This window comes from Rhipicephalus microplus, chromosome 10, assembly GCF_043290135.1.
Source record: "Rhipicephalus microplus isolate Deutch F79 chromosome 10, USDA_Rmic, whole genome shotgun sequence".
NCBI lineage: Eukaryota > Metazoa > Arthropoda > Arachnida > Ixodida > Ixodidae > Rhipicephalus > Rhipicephalus microplus.
Genome location: NC_134709.1, coordinates 22,094,419 through 22,116,684, shown reverse-complemented (window position 1 = coordinate 22,116,684; position 22,266 = coordinate 22,094,419). Strand labels below are relative to the sequence as shown.

The following is a 22,266-nucleotide window of genomic DNA, read 5'->3' as shown; positions in this document are numbered from 1 at the left end:
TATAGTCATGTTATGCCATACCTTTTATGCCATACCAAGTTTGGTATCAATACCACTATCCAAATTGCCAGGAGAGCTAAAAGTCATAGGCGGCTAGATAGTTACGCTCAAATTCTCTGAAGTTCACCAAGAAATGCTTCGCATTTAAGGCCAAACCTCATAAGCGCGAAAATGCCCGCGACAGCGACAAGCGACGCGACGTAGATCGGCTTCGCGCGATCAGTCGCTAGCGCAGGCAAACCTCATTCACGCGACGGCTTCGGCGAGCGAATGCCACTGTTGCTGGCATGAGGCCGTCTACTCGCACCAAGAAAACCGCGTAGCGAGCGGTATGCATGCAGTTTAAAAATAAGATATATTGTTGTGTAAAGAAACGGAAAGTGTTTATTATCGCCTTGCAGCATTTTTTATATGCACATGCGTAATAAACATTGCGTTATTTCTTGTTGCGCATACGTGACTCGGGCAGGGTCACGTGCACCTACGTAGTCTTTGTCTTTTCCGGTATTTCGCTATTGGCTGCTTGAGCCCAGCACTTCCGGGCGATGAGCGACGGTTTCCAAATCTGGAGAACCGAGCGATCGCGCGAAAACGAGCACGCGACACGTCGCGCGAACGCCCTGTTTCGTCGCTCATAGCGTCGCTCGTCGCTGTCGCGTGCATTTTCGCGCTTATGAGGTTTGGCCCTTAAAAAAACAGCATATCATAAACAGCGAGCAGCGCGCAACGCCAACGAGCAGTAGGCCACCAACCAGCGCGCGAAAAAAATTCGCCCTTTCTAATGATGCTAATGGTACTAGCAGCACCATCTCGCCTCGCGGTATCGCAGTTCAGTATGCCGCCGCTACCTTATATTGATACAACAGCCCCAAGGTACTGTTTTCGTTCTCTAAAGTGGTAGGTGTTCTCTGGCCCAAATCACAGTTGCGATCCTTGAGGAGCAATGCCGAAATCCTCGCTTGTAGCGCTATTTCTCTCCTGTTGTGTGAATGGTGTCCGCAGCGGGATACAAATTAAGTCACATGTCACGTGACTGATCCGTCCGCGATAACGTCCTTCTCGTGAATACAGCTTAACCACCACTGGAAAAGTCAAACAGTCCTTCATGACTAAACCATTGCAGGGCACTTCGTAAATTTTGAACTGTGGTCGGTGAAAGCCTGTGGTTTTAGGGGCGAAGCTCCTTGAGCCGTGGGTCGTGCGTCCCCGATGTATGTATGTATGTATGTATGTATGTATGTATGTATGTATGTATGTATGTATGTATGTATGTATGTATTGATTGATTGATATGTGGGGTTTAACGTCCCAAAACCACTAATTGATTATGAGAGACGCCGTAGTGGAGGGCTCCGGAAATTTAGACCACCTGGGGTTCTTTAACGTGCACCCAAATCTGAGCACACGGGCCTACAACATTTCCGCCTCCATCGGAAATGCAGCCGCCGCAGCCGGGATTTGAACCCGCGCCCTGCGGGTCAGCAGCCGAGTACCTTAGCCACTAGACCACCGCGGCGGGGCATATGTATGTATGTATGTATGTATGTATGTATGTATGTATGTATGTATGTATGTATGTATGTATGTATGTATGTATGTATGTATGTATGTATGTATGTATGTATGTATGTATGTATGTATGTATGTATGTATGTATGTATGTATGTATGTATGTATGTATGTATGAAGTAGTAGTAATAATAGTAGAAGTAGTAGAAGTAGTAGTAGTAGTAGTAGTAGTAGTAGTAGTAGTAGTAGTAGTAGGTAGCCACCTCTCGTTTAGTCTTTGGAATGTCCGCTGAATAGCAGCGTTCGTATATGACGAATATAGGATGAAAAGATGCGAGATGGCGGTACTTTGAGTGTTCACTAGATGGACGTACAGACAGACGGATTGACAGACTGACAGATAAACAGACATATAGAATGATGGACGCATGGACAGACAGACAGACAGACAGACAGACAGACAGACAGACAGACAGACAGACAGACAGACAGACAGACAGACAGACAGACAGACAGACGGAAGCATGGTCGGACGCACCGACGGAAGCATGGACGGGTGGACAGACGGACGCAAGCACGGACGGACAGACAGACAGAAGCACGGACGCAAGCACGGACGGATAGACGGAGGGAAGCACAGACGGATGGATGGATGGACGCAAGCACGGACGTACAGACGGACGGAATCACGGACGAACGCTTCGCCTCACACATCACCATGCACTTCGTGTACATGCTGCGATTTTTTTTTTTTTCAACTGACTAGCTTGTCTCTTTTTTTCTTTTTGTGCATTTATGGCGTTTGGTATCGGGGGAATCCACATTCTTTGGGCGTTTCTGCGAACCGCTTGCTGTACAATCGCTTGCCGGCGCGCCTGCACTTATCCTGCGTAAGACAGTCGCGCTAGCTGGTTTCCGCTCGAACTGCATTTACTGTTGTTCGGTAAATATGAGCATTACGCATACAATTGATTAAAGGTACCTCGTTGTTGCCTAGAATATTTCGTTTGGCAAAGCGACAATGTCCGAATATCAAACGAAATGTACCAGGGCTTTCAAGTTCTAAACATGAAGCCAGCGACACAATTGTGGTTCTGTATCATTATAGAAGAAAAACAATTTGCGTTAAACCGTATGCGACAGTAAGCCGTGTTCAGCAAGTCTGGCTTTTTGCGTCACGGGACGGCTTTAAGCTCTCCCATAGTGGAGTATCCTATGCTCTAAATCGTTACCCACTTTCTCTTCCCTCCCCCCCCCCCCCCCCGCTTTTCCTAGCTCTGGAAACGGGACGGCCTCAGGCTCTCCCATTGTCGAGTACGAAGTACTCGAAATCGTTAACCACTTTTCTAAACACATTTGTATTATGGGGTCCCATAGCAGAGTACGAACTACTCGAAATCATTAACCGCTCAAAACGCACGGACTCAATATGTGTGAGGCCCAGGGGACGGCTTTGTGCTGTTTCATAGCAGAGTACCGAGTACTCTGAAGCGTTAATAACTTTTTCTAAACACACCAAAGTCTTACTCACTCGAAGAGATTTAGCGCTGCCTCAGGAATTAGAAGCTGTCTTCAACTATACGTCATCGGTCCACCATTGACCAAGCGCACCGACGCGCTCCGCAATATACGCCGTCACGTTGACGTCCTGATGTCACGTGGTAACGTCATTGATTGATTGATATGTGGGGTTTAACGTCCCAAAACAACCATATGATTATGAGAGACGCCGTAGTGGAGGGCTCCGGAAATTTCGACCACCTGGGGTTCTTTGACGTGCACCCAAATGTGAGCACATGGGCGTACAACATTTCCGCCTTCATCGGAAATGCAGCCGCCGCAGCCGGGATTCGATCCCGCGACCTGTGGGTCAGCAGCCGAGTACCTTAGCCACTAGACCACCGCGGCGGGGCGGTAACGTCATCGCAAGCTTATGGTTATTTTGCACCGTTTCGTGCATGTCGATTCCTCCGACGGTCGGCTTTTCGCAGTTGATTAGGCATGTAACACTTTCACCTTTTTTTTTTTTATTGGCATGATGTAAGATGTTGGCGTATAAATTAGGCACCTGCTACTGCTTACCATTTAGAGGTATCTAATATAGAGCACGTAGGGTTCAAGTCTCCAAGCGTAAGAAGTCCACAATTAGTATTGTAATCTGGATCTTTGAAATCACTTCAATTCATGAGTCACTTCGTCATAGTTGTGCATGGTAGTTCTCTTCAAATGCGTAGTCTATAGATGCTTCAGGGACTACTTCTTCAACGAATCATATCACTGTAGGTCTAATTGACAAATGGAAGCACCGCTTCAGAATCACTCTACTGTATACGTATACAGTAAATCTACGCACGCTGTTTGAGGATCATGCCGCCGCATTGCATGGATTTGGTTAGACGGGAGTCCCTTTTATTTCTAGGGTAGAATGCAGATATAGCGTGTTCTCTGTGGGGCTTCTTCTCTCGTGAATTCGCGGGAAAGATGAAGAGAGAGTGAGGGTGGAAGACGAAAGAGGTCAATAAAATGGTGCGCGGCTTGAGAAACATCAGGAATAAAGATATTCGTCGGTGATGACAAGCCTTGTACATCAAACCATTTCGTTGTTTTCTCGGTGGGACGAAAAGAGAGAGAATCGACGCAACAAAAGGCGCGTTTCTATACGGCTGGGGTGATTTATAACCTCCTCCTTGCTCCTGAATGGATTCTGGCCTAGAAAACAGGCTCGCCTTCTACACGTCGTACTTTTCATGGCTGCGTTTCCTTCAAACCGTTTTCTGCCCCGTTTGCTTGTGTGTGTGTGTTTTTTTTTACTTTTTCTTTCGTCAATGTTGCACGTATGCTTTCTCTGATGTTCCTGCAAAGAGGCGATTCGCGTTCGCGACTCTGGTTTAAAATAGGGAAGAGGGAAAAAAAAAGGTGGATCGAACCATACAGCAACCCCTTCCCTAGTCGTCCACAGCTTTTTTGGAAACTCTGTCCTTTTCTTTATGTCGCTTCGTGCCACATTACTGAATCTGCAAGCCCGATTGCTGTTTTTGCCTTCTTTCTTTGTGTCATTGAAAAAAAGCATCTTGGAGTCCACGGCCAAGAGCCAGTCTTAGCTTTCACTTTGAGGAAATGCTTGGGGGAATCGTTGCTCGTGACAGGAATGTAGAAAAGATATGCGCCGACGTTTACCTCGCGTTTGGGTTTGTTCGGCGGTGCTTATTTTTATGTTGAACGTGAGACGCCTAGACGACAGTAGCGGTATGACGAGAAAATATGCAGCGCCGATGGTTCTCTCAGCAAGCCTGCTAGGTGAATATTATTCTTCGCGGTATTGTAGCATGCAAATGGACCAATGCGAGTCAAATCAAAGGGTAATGCAATGCAGTGCTTTTTTTTTCTAACATCTGCGATCTTTAGACAGTGGTGCTATGAAGTGCATTAGAGCAGTGTAGAATTCAGTTTTTAGCCCCATGCACACAGCGGAACCGCAAGGAGGGGCAGCTATCTACCCCCCTGGTTCTCCCGAATATTTAACAGCCTTCTCCCTGATACTTCACATTATTCGCATTTGTATTCGTTCTCATCGTAAGGACCTTATTGGGATGGTTCGGGGAAGAAGGATATTGATTGGTATTTGGGGTTTAACGTCCCTAAACCACCATATAATTATGAGAGACGCCGTAGTGGAGGGCTCCGGCAATCTCCACCACCCGGGGTTCTTCAACGTGCACACAAATCTGTTCACACGGGCCTACAGCATTATCGCCTCCATCGGAAATGCAGCAGCCGCAGCTAGGATTCGATCCCGCGACCTGCGGGTGAGCAGCCGAGTACGTTAGCCACTAGACAACCGCGGCGAGGGGAAGAAGGAGAGGATGGAGTGAGAGTTTAAGGTGTACCTTCACCCATAGAGATTCTTAAATATACACTAGAGATAACTCTGGCGCTAGTGTCTATGGGAGCTGAAACGCACAGCGCTTCAGCGAGCATGGGAATTATGGGTAGTACACCTATTTGTCTAATCTTCGTACTTCTGGTTCCGTGTGTGTTTGTGTGGCTTGGAGCTGTTTTCTCACGAAACAAAAATCAGAAAATGTTCTGCGGTTGTGCTTCAACGCCTTATTCTTTCAGACTGACCAATTCAAATCAGGTCACAAAGTTCCAAAGGGTTTGTTGTTTTCTTCCAAACAAAACCGAAACACAGCAATAAACGAAGTCACAAGTGCGATTCACCACCCGCAGGCAAGAAGATGAGGCTAATACGTGTACTTCCCATCATTCTCATGGTCACTGAACGATCGCAGCGCCAGAGCCCCGTCTAGTTAATTAAAAAAACTCTATGCTTTCCCCAAATTTGGCTCCCTCCTCACCGCCTTTTATTATGAACATTTCGCACGCATAGGAGCCCAGCGATCTCAATGTCAGCTAAAGGTTTGTTTCAAAATTGACTTGGTTGACACAATCGAATCAATCACACTCTCCTGCAGTGTTTGCTGCCCCGTTTACTCTTGTTGTAAATATATGGGGCCATAACCAGCGCGACGGCCAATTAATAGCTGCGCCCGTAATTGGAGAACTTTTCGTGGCGATAATCCGATACAATTAGAGCATAGGCCCCAAAACGATGCAGCCGGTAGCCGCTGTGACAAAAGAAACAGTCCCGTAGATGCATACAGCGACGGCGTTCCGCGACGGCGGAAACATCGACCTTGCGGAGTGTGACGTCAGTTCAGGACACGCACTCATTGGCAGAAGCTTGGTTTCGTCTACGTTTTAGGTGGAGGTTCCAAAGCCATTGAAAGTTGGGCCCGACTTTGGTTACTTCTGCGCGAAGTGTTGTACGCATATTCGAAGCCATACAGCATAGGTTCTGTTTTCATTTATTTATTTATTTATTTATTTATTTATTTATTTATTTATTTATTTATTTATTTATTTATACCCATAGCGCCACCGAGGCAATAAAGTAGTGGTGTAGGGTGGGGTGGTTACAAAGCGGTTTGAACAACCATGGATGTTTCGGCGACCCTTTGTGGGTCGGCGGAATCGATGAAAGACCCCCCGCGGAAAGATGAAGGAAAGTGAGGGGGTCATAATTTAACGTGACATGCGGCGTGAAATACGTGGCTTTCTCCCTCGCAAAGAATGTTCATACGTAAGTGCCAAGCTCATTCGATCTCAACATCTTGTCAAAGCATTGCAAATTCTACAGCCACATTCAATCTCTCTCGAGCTATGCATGCTATTCTAGTATGCAAGCCTGGAAGTATGCAAGCCTGGAAGTATGCAAGCCTGCTCGTGAGCATACGTCGTAGAAAACTTCAAGAAATGCTTTACAACCATCTCACAGAAACTCAAGTCGGCTCCGCCGTAGAGCACAACTGTCCTGAGGTGAAGTGTAAAAGTTAGAATGCACCGTTGTTACAGGCTAGTGGACCTCCCAAAAACGTGTTTTCTTTATTTTATTGTGATAGCAATTATAAGCACAGTCTCGGCTTGTTTTTCGCCGCCGCCATCGTGATTCACCGTTAACGTATCTCTATATATGAAAACTCAAAAAAAAAAAAAAAAAAGCCGCCCACGCTCGGCGCTCAGCTCGTCACGATGCGCCGACGCGCGCTTTATCTCCCACGCGTACTTTGCCCCGCGAATGAGCGGGGGGGGGGGGGGAGAAGTAAGCTGCTTGCGCGCGCGCGCTTATCCTTCGGTGGGGAGGACCGTGTGCCTTCGGCTTTCACCGGAACGATTGCGTTAGTTGTCGGGCCCACAAAGATCACTTCGCTCGCTGCACAGGCCCCGTTTGCGAAAAGAGCGCGTTTTTCACACACCGCGAAGTATAACAACTGGGACACTTGTTACTTTGCGCTCATCTGTACTTGTGATTACGTGTACACCTCCAAGCGCGTCGTTTTTGTTTAAACAGCGCTTGAAGTGTCGAGCGGTAAACGGCGTTAGTTCGCTCTCGCACTGTGTATGTTATTTTCCTGCGTCACTTGTGCGTGAGCAGCACGCTGCACGTTTCGATCTGCTTGCAGTTCTCAGCATTACATTCCAAGCTGTTGCTATCGCATTCATTGCTTCGCCCTCGCGGCGAAACTGACCTTTTTTTTTTTCATTTGCTTTTCGAAAATATATTTCCCAAACCCCTAATAATGGCTTCACGTACCCTCTGTGGTTCACGGAACCCAATTTGAGAAGCACTGTGCTGCAGCAATATATTTTCTTTTAACAAAAGCAGGAAGTAGCTAAACTTTTTTCGTTGTTGTAAAGGCGACTCAAGCGACTACCAATGACGCCAAACAAGTACACCCCCACGCACGCACGCCCTTTCAGTAGCATTATATAGCAGCCCGAGAACGACGTGTAATCAATTTTGTAAAATTTGTTTCTTATACAGGAACATCATCCCTTTGGCACACCTTGCTGCGAAAGCGGATTTTCGCAGATATAGGACGCGTCGGGATGAAAGATCTTTGGGACTACAAGGAATAAAAGTAGAAAAGGGAGGAAAAAAACTAAGAACACGATTGGCCCATTCTAGAGGAAACTGCCAATCACGTAGGTAGCGTGTACGATCTACAGCATGTTCACCGGACAACAGACGCAACAAAAAACAACAACAAAAACAATAACCTATGGGAAGACGTTCACGCGCGCACCATGACAGTCTACTTCGGAAGGGGATGGCTCAGGGGGCGAAAAAAAAATTACGAAAAAAAGTTTACATGCTTATTTTTTTTTCTCTCGGACGTGTTTACGCCAAAGCTTTACTTGTTGGGGTTTTCGCCATCGGCACTCTTTCAAAACACGCTTCACCTGAATCTAGGTAAAGCATAGCCCGCATTTTTTTCCCGTTTATATGCACTGAGAGCATAGTCCACACATGCCACGTCCGAGGGATAGCTTCCGTCCTACTGCTCGAAGGACAACAAAGGAGCGAGCGATATGATATATGTGTACGTATAGGGAAGGGTAGGCGTTACGGACGCCTATACTTCCCTATATAAGGAATGAAAAGGAAGACGCAGAGCAAGACGAACGCGCCGGCCCTCCCGCTGACATTGATAATGCTCCAAGACGGATGAGCCAGGCGGTGGGAACGGAAGGCACTTCTGCGGCGCGCGTTATTCTGCTAGAGTACACGCAACCATGTCGCCGTACCCATGCTTTTTTTTCCCCGTTCACTCCATAAATCATGAGTGTCTCACAATTCCCGCTCTTCCTTTTATTCTTAGAAGCGCCGCTGCCGTATACGTATGCATATACGTACATACCACAAGGTTTAGCATGCGGGCGCACGCTCTCCCCATTTGTTTGGGATCACTGCTTTCCCGGATTCACTTAAGGCACTGCCTCGCTATATGCACCGACTTCGCGTTATGCGCCTAGACGCGCTTCATTTCCGCCCCGCCCCCTAGCGGCAGGTTTGGGGGGAAAAAGAACTCTCCGAGACTTTCCTCCAGAGCGGCGTATACTTGCGGAAGTGTGAGAGAAATGAGCTTCCGCCCGCGTTTTACGTGGTACGTATAGCGCGCGGGAGCTGCCCATTCTTCTCCGCGGCAACTGTCAGGATGCGGATGCAGGTTTCGTCCTCCTAGGACGATGAAGTTTCCAGAGCGTGAGGTGAGGACGCCTGCATTGACTCCGAAACCATTTCTTTTTGTATATTAACGCGCACGTGTTTTATGCAGGGGCCCACCGATACTTCAGTGACGTACTTCCGTCACGGATATGACGTTTTTTTTCTATTTCTCCATTCCCTGCGGCCTTGAGCAGTGCTAACGTACGCACTGTAAAAAATAGACGATCGCTTTTCCTATATGTGGAAAACGGAGGCTAGAGAAGCTCCGAGTCTGCCCACTTCCCCAAATATTTTTTTTTTCTTTTCTTTGTTAGCACTGTGCAATTCTTCCTACTAGTTCCTCCTTCATGTCGGTAGTTGAAGCTTCACTTACGTGTTGAGCAGAGCAACGTTTATGTTGCCGCAGGCAAAAACGAAAGCCACGCCTTTTTACCCATGCAGGCAACAACGAAATGTGGCAACGCAAAATGACAAGCCAACTTGATAAAAGATTAGGGTGCCTTATACAATACGACTGATTGCCGACAAGCCCCCGATTGAGAAAGCACCAATTATTGGAAAAAAAGGTGCGTACAAATACGCAGTAAAGTATGCAGTAAGGTGGGCGAGTTGGAAATGTTGTATGCTCGAAAAACTGCCGGCATATCTGGGCGCTTCCTCGAAAGACGATAATCTTCTGTCTGTCTGAAGAGTGAGGATAAAATGCTTATTTGACGTTATGCGCAAGAAAATCGGCGAGTAGGCCCTGCGTAAGATATGAACGCCATCTAGGAGGAACGAAACTTTTCTAGAACGCGAACCCACTGGTATAGGTGGCAGCATGTTGATTTAGTGAAGCGTGAGAAACACCCGTTTTCTCGGTCATAGCGTCCATAACCAAGCACCATAAGGGGGCACGGCGCTGAGTCGTTGAAGGAAAGGAAAAGGGAGTGAAAGGAGAGAGGCTACTTTCCCGAAAGTTGACTTTCCCGAAAACTAGCTCGCCACGACACGAATAGCTCGGCCCAGGCGCCTCTCCATGTCTCTTTTTGTTGTAAAAGTTGAAGGACACATTTGTATTTTCAAAAGTGTGTTCGGCGAAAGCCTATGGACGTTCGACTGACTAAGTCAAGTCTGTTTTGACGGGTGGTCGGACGCCGTGAGCACGAGGCATTAAGGATTTCCCCTTAAATACGACGAACGCGTGACGGCACTAGGAGTCGAACCCAGTACCTCCTACTTCGAAGGCGGACGTCCTAACTACATAACTACACCGTGCATATCACCACCGCCGAGCTTCTTTGGTCCAACCACATTACCGCGCGACTTGCAGCGACCTTGCCTTGTTGCTTAGATGTCATGCAACCGTTCTTTCTCGACATGAAGTGCAGCGCAATTTTCGTCACTCATACCGCGCTCCAAAATAAACAAAAAAGTAATAAACAAAAGACGAAAAACAAGCCCCTGCGAAGCTGGGATGACGAATGTGAATGCCGAACGACCTCATCCACCGCCAGACTCGCAGCTTCAGCAGGAGTCCAGAATACGTTCGTTCGACCTACGCGCGCCTACTTATCCGTCTTCCCGCCTGTCCAGCACAGCGGCGCGTTCTACAAGGATCGATCGAGTGTACAAACTTGGTGCAACCAATTACGTGCACCGCCCCGAAAACTATTCATTCTTTCAACAAACCAGGAGCTAGACCAGACATCTTTCCTCATGTAAGCTTCTCTCTCTCTTCCTTTAAAAAATGGGAAAAAAAAAGACAGCTCTTCGTCAGAGTGGGAAGGGACAGGGGTTAATCCCCTCTTCCCCCACCTCGCCCGGTATTACTGCCGGACTTTAAATAAAGTCCGTTCATTCATTCTTCATCTGAAATTCATTCGCAATCCTTCCGTTCAACGAGTGTCAAGCGGCATATGGATTATCGAGTGGTAAGCAGTGCAAAGCAGAACCCCGATTAGCGCATTTACCGTCGAACCGAATGGAAAACGCGCTAATCCTGACACCGCTTCACATGTGATGTCGTGTGGTAATCCAGACACTGCCTTGATACTCGTTGAACGGGAAGTTGGCGGAAGGAGTTACGTTCTCTAGACTGCACGGAATTAAGTGCACGGAGTACATGGCAACGAGTAAGTGCGTATACCCTGCTGCAGTTCGTAAACATAAACATACATACATCACTTTCCTCTCTCCAATTCTTTCACCTCGGGTGGGCTGAAGCTCGGCTGTATCAAATAAAATGGTGCTGTGAAATATTGCAAGGACCTTTGTAATAATTACATCAGTCCAGCCAGCTGGCCGAAAACTAAACTCTCATGCTGATTAAATTCCACAGCGACTAAACCACTGTCGCGAACTGAGCATTGCGTAACGCATACCTGACACCTCTATTTCTTTTTTTTTGCAGTTGTTATTGTTTACAGCAAGAGTGCGGAAGTGCCTACTCGAATCGATTATCATTGAAGACAATCGTGACTTGATCAGCTAGTGCTGCCTAAAAGCTTCCAGCGACTTTTTCCATAAGCGAAACCATCATAGTATGCAAAAGTGAGGCGAGGGCATGTGAGAACATGCTCGTTATTTTGTTACATTTTTGTGAGACTGGGTATCTAGCAGCAGCTGCCATTAGCTGCAGCGAATGAACACTAATATAGGAAACAATAGCCGCTTGCTTGAATTATGCAAGTAAACATGGCAGGCGCCACACAATGTATTTCTTTTTTTAAAATCAACAAAGTTATATCTTGAAATTTTTTTGTGAGTGCAGTTTTACAGAATATTTTATATGTCCTACATCAGACATTCATTTTTTCTCACCATTCTAGTTCAGATTTTTTTTTCGCAGAACCAGGAACAGCTTCTGAAACGCCTGATAACGTCCCGCAAAATTAGGAGCTATAGACTAATGTATTTGTACTCCTAAACGCATACAATCCCCTTCAAATTGTCTATTTAACCGTGAGTACGTAGTATAAGTAGCACTTACGAAAGACCTGCGATCTCGGCCCACTATTATCAGTCGGTTGAGTCCCCAGTCCCTGTACGGTATTACCAGAACTTCGTGCGACTCAGTATATAGCGCCCAGTGCGTTTACACTGTCAAGAACAGGAAGGCATGTCCTGTCGGCGCTAACCCGGACCATGTCGAGAGGGGGGGGTTTCCCGATCCAGGCGCCCGACTATACCCTGCCTCCTCCGCCAACACGACGTCGGGGCGGAATCTCAGCGGGGATGATTAATAAGCCACGATCGTCGGGCGCCTCTGTCCCGTTCTCCTCCCGTTCTTCGACCGAGTACCATGCGAGTACGCGGTGGGAGCAATTCCCGTTTACGTGCTGTTCACGACAGGCGCTGGGTCTGACAGGCGCAGCCATTCAAGACTTGGCGCGTGTCAGGAGTTGGGCAAAGAGGGAAGAGGGGCACCTTTCAGACTCCTCCTGCGAAGAGTGCTGGACACGGTGCCTTCGCAAGCCGGTCGACTGAGAGAACGACGCTCGGTGGACTAACTGCAACTCGAAATTGTTGCCCCCAGGACAGGTTGTTGAATGGTCGTCGATAATCTGTAGCGCATAAAGAAGTTTTTTGTTTCTTTATTAAGGGTAGATACGAAGATACGGTGAAACGCACGTAGGTAGCTCGCACGTGACGTCATGGACGCGGCATCGTAACGTATAACAGTACTCTCATATGGCTGATGTGACTACTTACGGGCAGCATAATCGTATTGCTTTTAACTTGCTTCGATGCAGTGGCTGGAAGGTTATTTTCATCTGTGCACGAATACAGAAAAAAAGCTGCATAGGACAGACAGATAACATTAATGCGACATCGCAAACTTAGCGTCCCACCCCGCGGTGCTCCAACATGGCCGTGACGTAATGCTGCAGCCATGTTCGTGCATTTGTGCGTCTTCATGTTTTTGTCTCAGTGGCTGCTCTGTGTTTGCTGTGAAACGTGTTCCCTGGCAATTTTCTCTTTCTATGTCACTTTTTCTTACCCCCCCCCCCCCCCCCTTATTTTCCACCCCATGTGCAAGGTAGCAAAACTAGATGTAGTCTAGTGAACCACCCTGCTTTCATTTGTATCCTTTCCCTCTACATTTGTCCAAGTGGCGCTGCGCGTTCAGTTAACTATGAACACCAACTTGCCCAAGACTGCTAGCTGCACCAAAAGGGTGCGCGGCTCAGTACCGTCGACGTGCGAGGATTCGTGCCGATGCCCCTTCCGCCTAGTAGCAGCACACCCTTCCCTATTATGTCAATGTTTGGAACAGAATTTGCCCTCCCCCCCCCCCCTTTTTTTCCTTACATGACTAGGGGGCGGGGGCAACGACCCTCCCATGCGCACGCATATGCTGAGCGCCGCAGGGAAGAGAGCTGAAGAATAAAGTCATACGGTAACTTACGCATTCACCTCAGACGATTCCAAGGCGTAAGCCATGTTCTTCTTCGTCTTTTTTTTTTCGTTCTTTTTCTCAGTCGATATTCAACATTGTGTTTGATTAAAATAAAGTCCACCTTTCTCGCTGACGCACGATAGAGACACAGAGAAACCGGGGTGGCCACAGATGACAACCGACCAAACATTCCGACGCCACGCTGACGCACCGATCCTTGAGGCCATACAACGCCCACGTCGACAGCAATAGACTGCAAACAAGCCCCGGGCAGACCAGTGAGTGCGGCTTGATTTGAGGGCCCGCGGCCCCCGCCGAACGACAAAGACGCGACGGCGAAGACGGCCTCTACACTCAGGGTTCCCTAATTCAATTCAACGCCCCAAGAAATACGACCCGGGAGTAAGGCGAGCGTTCTGCCTCCTGAAGTTAGTGCTTGCTCTCAGAAAAGGACCACCGTCCACTATACCGGAAACATCCATAACACACAAAACGAAGTTCGAGAGTTACTCCCGGAAATAGACCGGTGGACAGGCGAAGCGACGCGCAGAGCGAACGTCGCGGTCTCCTTTCAAATTGGCATGGGAGGGTCTTCGTTGAACAGGACAGCACCCGAAGTTACGTGCAGTGCTCACGGGACCACTCGGCTACCGAAGCAAAGTTCCCCTATCCCCGTTTCATCCATATCTCGTAAAGCTCCGTAGAAGCCAAGCAAACGGATCAATTTTTCATGGTTTGCAGCTTTTCCGTTGTACAAGATGTTTGCCCTCGCGAGCCAAGCTCCATCCTATCTGTGCGTAAGGCACTGCGATGGCCTTCACAGAGGGCTTGGTCGTGTTGATTGGTCATCTCTATACAGAATAACCAGTGCAGAAATGAATACAGGGCAAGAAGACGACGAGACAAACGCTTGTCCCTTCGTCTTGTTGTCCTGCATTGGTTTCTGTGCTATGTACCGAAATAAGAGCAACGATACTTAAAACGTTCGGCAAGGGCGTGCCAGTGCTGTCAAGTGCGCGACAAACTTTCTTTATTTTATCGCTGTAGTAATTATGAGGAAGTAGACGTCGTTTTTTTAAGGGGCGAATCTCCCAAAGCCGCGGGTTTTTTTTTTCTTCTACTGTGAACAGTTCTTGACCACCTAGTTTATGGATGACTCAGCAGGTGGTACTAGTGTGACCGATTCACGGTTACCAATTAAACCCTCCGAAACTTACCCCACTCATGATCATTCCCCTCGTGAATATGCTGTGACATTTTTTTTTGTCGTTGTCGTCACGTACCATATGAAGACCAAATTGACAACATCATGAAGGACAGAGAGAGAGAGAGAGAAAGAAATATGGTATGAAGAAATGCAGGGAGGTTAACCGGAAAGCAAGTGTCTGGTTTGTTATACCCTGCACTTGGGAAGGAAAAAGGGGAGACAGAGAAGTAAGAAAAAGGAAATGAGAGAAAGAGAGCGGGTAAGGGTATGCAAACAGGGACACCAGGAGGAAGGCAGGGCACCAACACGACGGATTTCACCGCGATTCCCTTCTCGTGCCCAGGCTTCCACGCCCTGTCCTCTGTAATGAATACGTGCCAACTATAGCTCATCTGTCTGTCATTTTCGATCACATCGCTGCGCTCGTTGCATTTTTTATGTCTGCGGTAAAACTTCCAAAGCCTCCACCTGGCCGCGGCTCAAGCAAACAGAAATGAAACGCGCTGACCGACTCCGTCGGCTGACGGGTGGTGTCGCTCTGGCTGCAACTGCGAAGCTTGAGCCAAGGTCGTGCACACTGTACCTTTCCAGAGATCACTTGATGTGTGGCTCATGCATTTGCACGTGCTGCGCAGTCATAGCTTACATCGTGTTAAAGCGACAAACGAAAGATTGTTGGACCGTAAGGCGCCTTTGAGAGGGATACGTTGTCCAAATCTTTCGTTACAATGTAGGGAGTGCGGCTGCGTACCCTTGCTGTCAGAGGCCAGGGTGCTCGCAAGAATGAAAGGAAAAAAAAATGCACGAGAAATGGAGGAAGCATATTTTAATAATAGATTAGGCGACACTTGCGTTGCGAAACCTTCAAACATGTTACATGCCACCGAGATAGATTACTTGAGTGCTTGCCACTAAAACGATTTATTTTTTGGTAATATGACGTGCGACTTTGTTGACCTGTATATTTATGTGTGCGCGCTTTCTGGAATAAATTCAATCGATAGTTTACGTTTGTCCGTATCTCGTGTTTTTTTTTTCGCCCCATAAGCTACGTTAAGACTGAACGAACTCGCCCAACAGGTCACTTTGCTGACAGAACGAAAACTTCGCCCCGCCGCGGTAGTCTACTGGCTAAGGTGTTGGGCTGCCAACCCGCAGGTCACGGGATCGAAATCCCGGCTGCGGTGGCTGAATTTTCGACGGAAGCGAAAATCCGGTATTTGGGTGCACGTTAAAAGACCCCAATAGGTCAAAGCTTCCACTACGGCGTTTCTCAAAATCATATCGTAGTTTTGGGACGTTCAACACCACATATCAATCAGTACGAAAACTTCGTTCAAAGTGCGGGCCGTATTCTCTTTCGCTAGCACTTTGTATAGAGCTATACGCCAGATCGGATTCTATAGAAGTTAATTGCGATACTTACTTCGTGCAACATTCCAATTTCTCGCTGTCACATCAATTGCGTCTACATTTCGGTTAATTTGCGACTTTTTTTTAATTGTTGTACAGGTGGAAAATACTGCCACTTGATGCAAGCGGAGGGTTTTTGTAAGGCGGCGGTAGTTCCCCTGATCATTGATTGCCCTATTACTGCAAACAGTACGTAAACATTTCATACAGACCATTTATATTGGTTAGAAGACCTTGACGAATACTTTATGAAGTAATAGTACTACAGGTCATGTATCCATAAGACGATGGATAAAGAAATAAATAAAGCGAAATGAACGTGATGATCTAAATGCGGTGATGATGATAGTGATGATGGCTTTTGCTTCCTAAGGCCATCGTCGTCGTCATCATCGTCATTACAGCTTCGCTATCCGATAAGTTTTCACTGCGTTGAACTGACTGAACCTTTATTTATTCATTAGTACTCTTTTTTTTGGGATGCCCATGGATTCGATATATCTTGCTTTGACTGCATGCATTCCTCCAACTAAAACACCCCTCACTACAACTTCAACGCAGTGCAGGAAATCGACGCACCCATCAAGATGGGCAAGAAAACGACTCAGCGCTTTCTTTCGCTGCTCTCTCTCTCAGTCTTATCCTCTCACCAAACCAACTTTGAGGGGTACCGCAGCGTCCAGCCGCAAATCCGATTACACGAGAACAACAACAACATCCAAGAGGGGCGAGCACTGCCGGACACTGGCGAGTCCGGCCCCAGAGAGACACTCCGGCACCCACGGTCCCCTCTCGGGGCTCTCGTCCGGACTCCCAATCACCGGAACAAGACCGCACGCCAAGCGGTCGCCGCGCGTCTTCCCAACCACTACCGACTCCGCGGGCCGTACTGTCGTTGCCGCTCCACCAAAAAAACCGTCATTTGTTTTTATTCTTTTGACGACCGCACCAAGAAAGATAACGACAATAGATAAGAAGTTGCGCGATGCTGTCTCGGCTCATCTAGTTACCTCTCCCCTCCTTCTTCCTCCCTACTGTGGAACTCCACAAGCGCAGGAACAACCGGCCCATACAGAAGAACGTAAACAGGAACTAGGGATCTACTATCCGGAAAAGCCGTCGGAGTGCTGCCCCAATGAAGACAGATGAACGGAGTTATTAGTCTCTCTCGGGAGTTGTTCTTCCCTCAGCTGACAGAACGAGGGCGGTAGAGTATAGTGACGCTGCAGGCTCCGCGAAACGAAAGAATGACGCGTTGGAAAGGGTCGCGTAAGAGCTTATAGAGAAACGACTGTTTTATTCGCTGCGGATGGAGGCGCCACCGTCGCTAATGACACCGTCTCCAGCGTGCTTTGCACGTGTGTGTGAGAGGTACACACCTTCTCCGCCAAACCCGGAAGCTACAGATGACGTCACCAGCGGACAATTTTATCGCTGCGTTTAGCTCCTATGTTGTCGAGACACGAACGCGTAAGAGAACAAGACTTACACGAGCGTTTGCCTGCATACTTTGTCTTCTGTTAGTACATTACTGATCACTGTGCGCTAAACGACTGCAAGATTCTCGCTCGTCCCCTTATACGCATTTGCCTGGGACAAACTGGAGGAGGAAGCCATCTATTTATTACACTTACTTTTTCTTCTCAATCGATTGCTTATGACCGGTAAAGTTAATATCAGTATTAGTGTACCGTTACCTTCCCTTGATCAAGGCCCCATACCATATTATAATCAACAGCCAACTGCAGGGCAAATACCTCTCGCATGTTGCGCCGGTAAACTCGGTCTTGTGCTCTCTGCTGCACCGTTATGCCTGCAAATTTCTCAACCCCATCTGCCTCCATAATTTTCTTTCTCACCCTCAAGCGTTTGTCCTCTCTTGGAATCCAAGCATTGGGATGACGGGCGATTATCCTGCCCACGCACTTCGTGTCCGGCTCATGTCCATTTCTCCTTGATTTCAATTATGGTATTCTCAAACCCCATTCGTTCCCTGCTCCACTCTGCTGTCTTTCTTTCTTATGTGATTCTTAAAAAGAAAGGAAGAGAAAAGTGAGCCCCGTAACTGTCTGCATCAGAGTGCGACACCTCAACAGTAGCTCACAAGTGATGAGGGTAAGGAGGGATTAAAAGGATAGGATCAAAGGGTAAATAGACAGAGGGAGGAAGGAGAGAGCGAGGCGCAGGGACAGTGAACGACAGAAAACGACGAAAGTAAGGAGGTGATAGGAAAGACGGACACGGTCGCAGGAGTCCGAGGACGGGGCACCACTCGGCGAGAGCTCTTGTAATCGTCAGGAGCTGGCGTAGGGCGAGCCCAGTTTGGCCAGAGCTGCGCTGTCGTCGGAAATCGCGGGGGCGCAACCGGTCGGCACGAAATCCAGAGAGCGAGTCCTGCTGTCTTCCCGTGTGGTAATATATCCGAGCCATACATATGACTTGCCATGAAAACTTTATCAACTCTGCCTACCCCTCTCTTTCACTCACTCGCTGTCTCGCTTTCACTCACCGGGCTTGTAGGCGCACGTGTTGTCGAAGTAGGCGACGGACGGGTCGGCCGAGCGGACGAAGTGCACGTGTCTCGAGAATCGGTCGTACCGGCTGAGTCGGCACTCGCCCCCGCGCCACTCGGCCGAGCGGCAGACGAACGAGCGCTCGGCGGCGCACGCCTCGAGGCAGGCCCGGCGCGTGGCGTTGCCCAGCACCCGGTTGTCGTGGCCCTCCAGCTCCATGCCCTGGATCCACTCCGCCACGAACAGCCGGTCGCAGGCACCTGCGAGTACGCGTTATGTATTATTATTATTATTATTATTATTATTATTATTATTATTATTATTATTATTATAGCAATTATATGGGCACTCTCAGCTGGATTTTGCCGTCGACGTCGACGTCATGCACCGTATATGTATACGTATCTATATATATGAAAACGCAAGAAAGAAAAAATCCTGAAAAAAGCACTCTGGCGCACGGACTCGAACGCGGGACCTCTGCGTCGTGATAGCGAGGCGTTAACCACTGAGCCACCCCGGAGAACGTTCTTCACTGTTCAACGAGAAGCTATTTATATCTACCACTTACCACTGCTGTGTTTTCGGAATTACCAGAAGGATGGCGCAATGAGCGCACGTCGCCACATCGCGCAGCAGCGCCCACTCTAATCTCCTACGCGTACTTTGCCTGGCTTAGAGAAGGGGAGAGCGACGCTCCCTCGCGCGCCCTTATGTCACGGTGGCGAGGAAGGGGAAACTCGTACGCCTTGGCTGGCCTCGGGCTTTACGTGGAACGATTCTGCTATAGTTACCGGGCGCACAAAGGTCCCTGCAATCATTGCAGTCTCCGTTCGCGAAAAGCGCGCGCTCTTCAGACTCAGTGAAGTAACGAATGAGACGCTTATTCGCGTGCATCCGTAGCTGTGAGTACGTTTCGTGCGTCACATTTCCGTCTGTTTTTCATTCTGCGCATGACCTTTCAAATTGTTGCTATCGCGTTCATTGCTTCGCCTTTGCGGCAAAGCTGGGACTTCTATTATTATTATTATTATTATTATTATTATTATTATTATTATTATTATTATTATTATTATTATTATTATTATTATTTCATACCCTCGCACAGATACGCAAGGACGCAGAGCAAAGAGAGAGAGAGAGAGCAGGCTATAGCCACCCTATAGTGGTACAACGCCTGCCCGCTGTTCCGGTACGAAGGGAGATCATTTAGGAAAGGAAGGTGTGAGGAGAGAAAGCGAGCCAGCACAAATGAACTCTAGGAAGCGACGAAGCAAGTCAGTGTGAGTCGACACTTGTCTCCATAGGCAACGCTCATCTGTGATGTAGTAGCTAATGCAAGGCAAAACAAAGAGACAAAAAAAAAGAAAAGGGCCTCTTCAAAATCAAGGTAAAGGGCTGAGGCACTCTCCATCTGTGAATGATGATCAGCAGAACTTGCGCGTATGCATAAACACCTTTTTTTGGTTTCTGTCGCGCTTACATATACATGCGTTAAACGGAGAAGAGTGAAAACACAGGAAGTATGAAGAAAGAGAGGCCAGAGAGAAGGCGCGGAGCTAGAGGAGATTGAATAGAGAGAGACGGGGGATGCTGGGGAGGCAAGGGTCCAATGGACACCCTTTTTACTTGAAGCAAATGTCCCCCCCCCCCCGCCCATCATTTGAAGAATAAGACATAAGACGTTTCGTGCATACGTGGTAGGCACAGCTTGAAGTCAAAGTCGTACGAGTGTTGATTAGAATTCGTAAAACGTGTTAGCAGAGACTGATAGCGAAGTGAAGATTTTCTTTTTTTGTGTGTGTGAGGGGGGGGGGATGAGTTGCGCGATCCGAAAGCGAGCAAGTGCAAAAGATAATTGAACTGAAGAAGGTGCAGACCACCAAATGGTTTCATGTAACCAGCCTTTCATTTAGAAAAAAAATAAGGCGGAGCAACTGGATTACATTAAAAACTAAGTTTTTTAAGAAGCCATAACGAGTGAAAACTCAAAGGAGCTTAAGATACTATAGGAAATGCGCGCACACTGACGCATGGTACGCTCATACACTAGCGCCACGAGGTCCTTTAGCGAGCTTGCACTGAAACAAAATGATGACGAAGATGATGAAAACTTTAATGAGGTCCAGTGAATACGCGGGAGACATCGTGCCACCCGACTATGGTTCAGCACCGCCAAGAGAAGCGAAACAGAGCCAAACAAGCACGCAACATTGTGGAGTGTATGACAACATCAGAAGACTGCGACGATCCCATCGTTCTCCTGTTTTACATTTTGCTCCTCCGGCACTTCGAATTTCTCGCCACACTTCGTGCGTCCAAAGAGCGTGATGCATTTGGCAGACGGGAAAATGAGGGCGGCAGACGACAGCGCTTTTTTCTTCCACTTCTGCAGGCGTGCGAGGCGTGTCTGAAGTACGGCCGTGACTATTGCCGAGACAGGAGTCCCGAGACTTTGAAGCCTTCATTTCCGTTTCGGAGCCCAACAAAGAAAGCCGGAGGCCAAGAAAGACGAGCTGTACCCTCTTCATATCCATATTGAAACGATCCGTATGCGATGTACAATAATTCCGTATGTTTCCGTATGAATACATATGTTTCCTATATATTTACCACATATTTGCGTAAGATTCTTACGGAAACATACGGAATTATTGGACATCTCATACGGATCGTTTCAATATGGATGTGCGTATATTTTCGGCTTGTGCTCGAGTATATGAAACTTGCCGGAACCCTTCACTTCTCAGAGCTGTGTCAATTTTGATACAAGAAAGGCCAGAGTGTGTAGTGTCACGGCATACTGGTAACAGCAGCATCTCTTAATTTATGTATATATGGTAAAAAGGGTACGAGATAAGGCAGGTTGTGATGTACTCGCAATGATGTATAAGCTGGAAAAATGAAACAACAGAAGGGACGCAAGTATAAGGGCACAGTGCAGCGCAGGGCTAAGACACACGGGGGAAAAAAAAAGTCATGAATAATATATGGCGTTTTACGAATCTTCAGTTAATCAATTTTAATTTGTTTTGTTGTTCCTCAGCTCTACTAGGATCTATGTTTGTTTAAGAAAACTAATTTTAATGATCTTGACGTTGTATTTTTGTATGCCTTCTTTATCGCACTGCCATACCACAGCTTAAAAAAAGCAGTTGCGTCTTCTCTCCTGCGAAACAGCTCGTACATATATGCGTCAAAACGCATTAACGAATAAATTCTTTACAGATGTTAACCGAGGCTAGCATCTAGTAGGCACGCCATAGACGATGCTGTGGTTCTCAGACGGTCGTTATGCTGTTAAGGAAGCTCGTTCGGTTTCAAGCTGTGACAGTGACCAGGCATTCGTTCCTTTTTTTCTTTTCATCCCAACATTTCGAGAAACCGTCGAAATTAGGCGGGAGCTTATAGGAGCTCACGTCTGCTACACACCCCAGCAGAAAAAAAAAAAAAAAAAACGGAGGCATTCTACCCAAACACCGTAATTGCTTGGCTGAACCTAACTTTCTAGGAATTCTGCTTATCTCACAGCCGAGTGGCATACAGAAGCTAGATGGCAGGGAGAAGGAAATGTGTACAGTTCAATCAAAGTATTCGCTGAAGCAGCTTATAGGCCTTTCCACATGGACAAGCCCCGGTAATCGTCCGATGCTGTGGCAACGCATTCATTCGG

General features: G+C 47.6%; 1 protein-coding gene across 1 annotated transcript in view; it reads right to left on the bottom strand.

Annotated features, from left to right (window-relative positions):
- Nucleotides 1-22,266, bottom strand: part of LOC119181815 (uncharacterized) — a 155,743-nt gene that overhangs the window by 77,009 nt on the left and 56,468 nt on the right. The window contains exon 4 of the mRNA XM_075875202.1: nucleotides 18,590-18,853. Within this exon, the coding sequence (XP_075731317.1) occupies nucleotides 18,590-18,853 (264 nt within the window). The remainder of the gene's footprint in view (nucleotides 1-18,589; nucleotides 18,854-22,266) is intronic.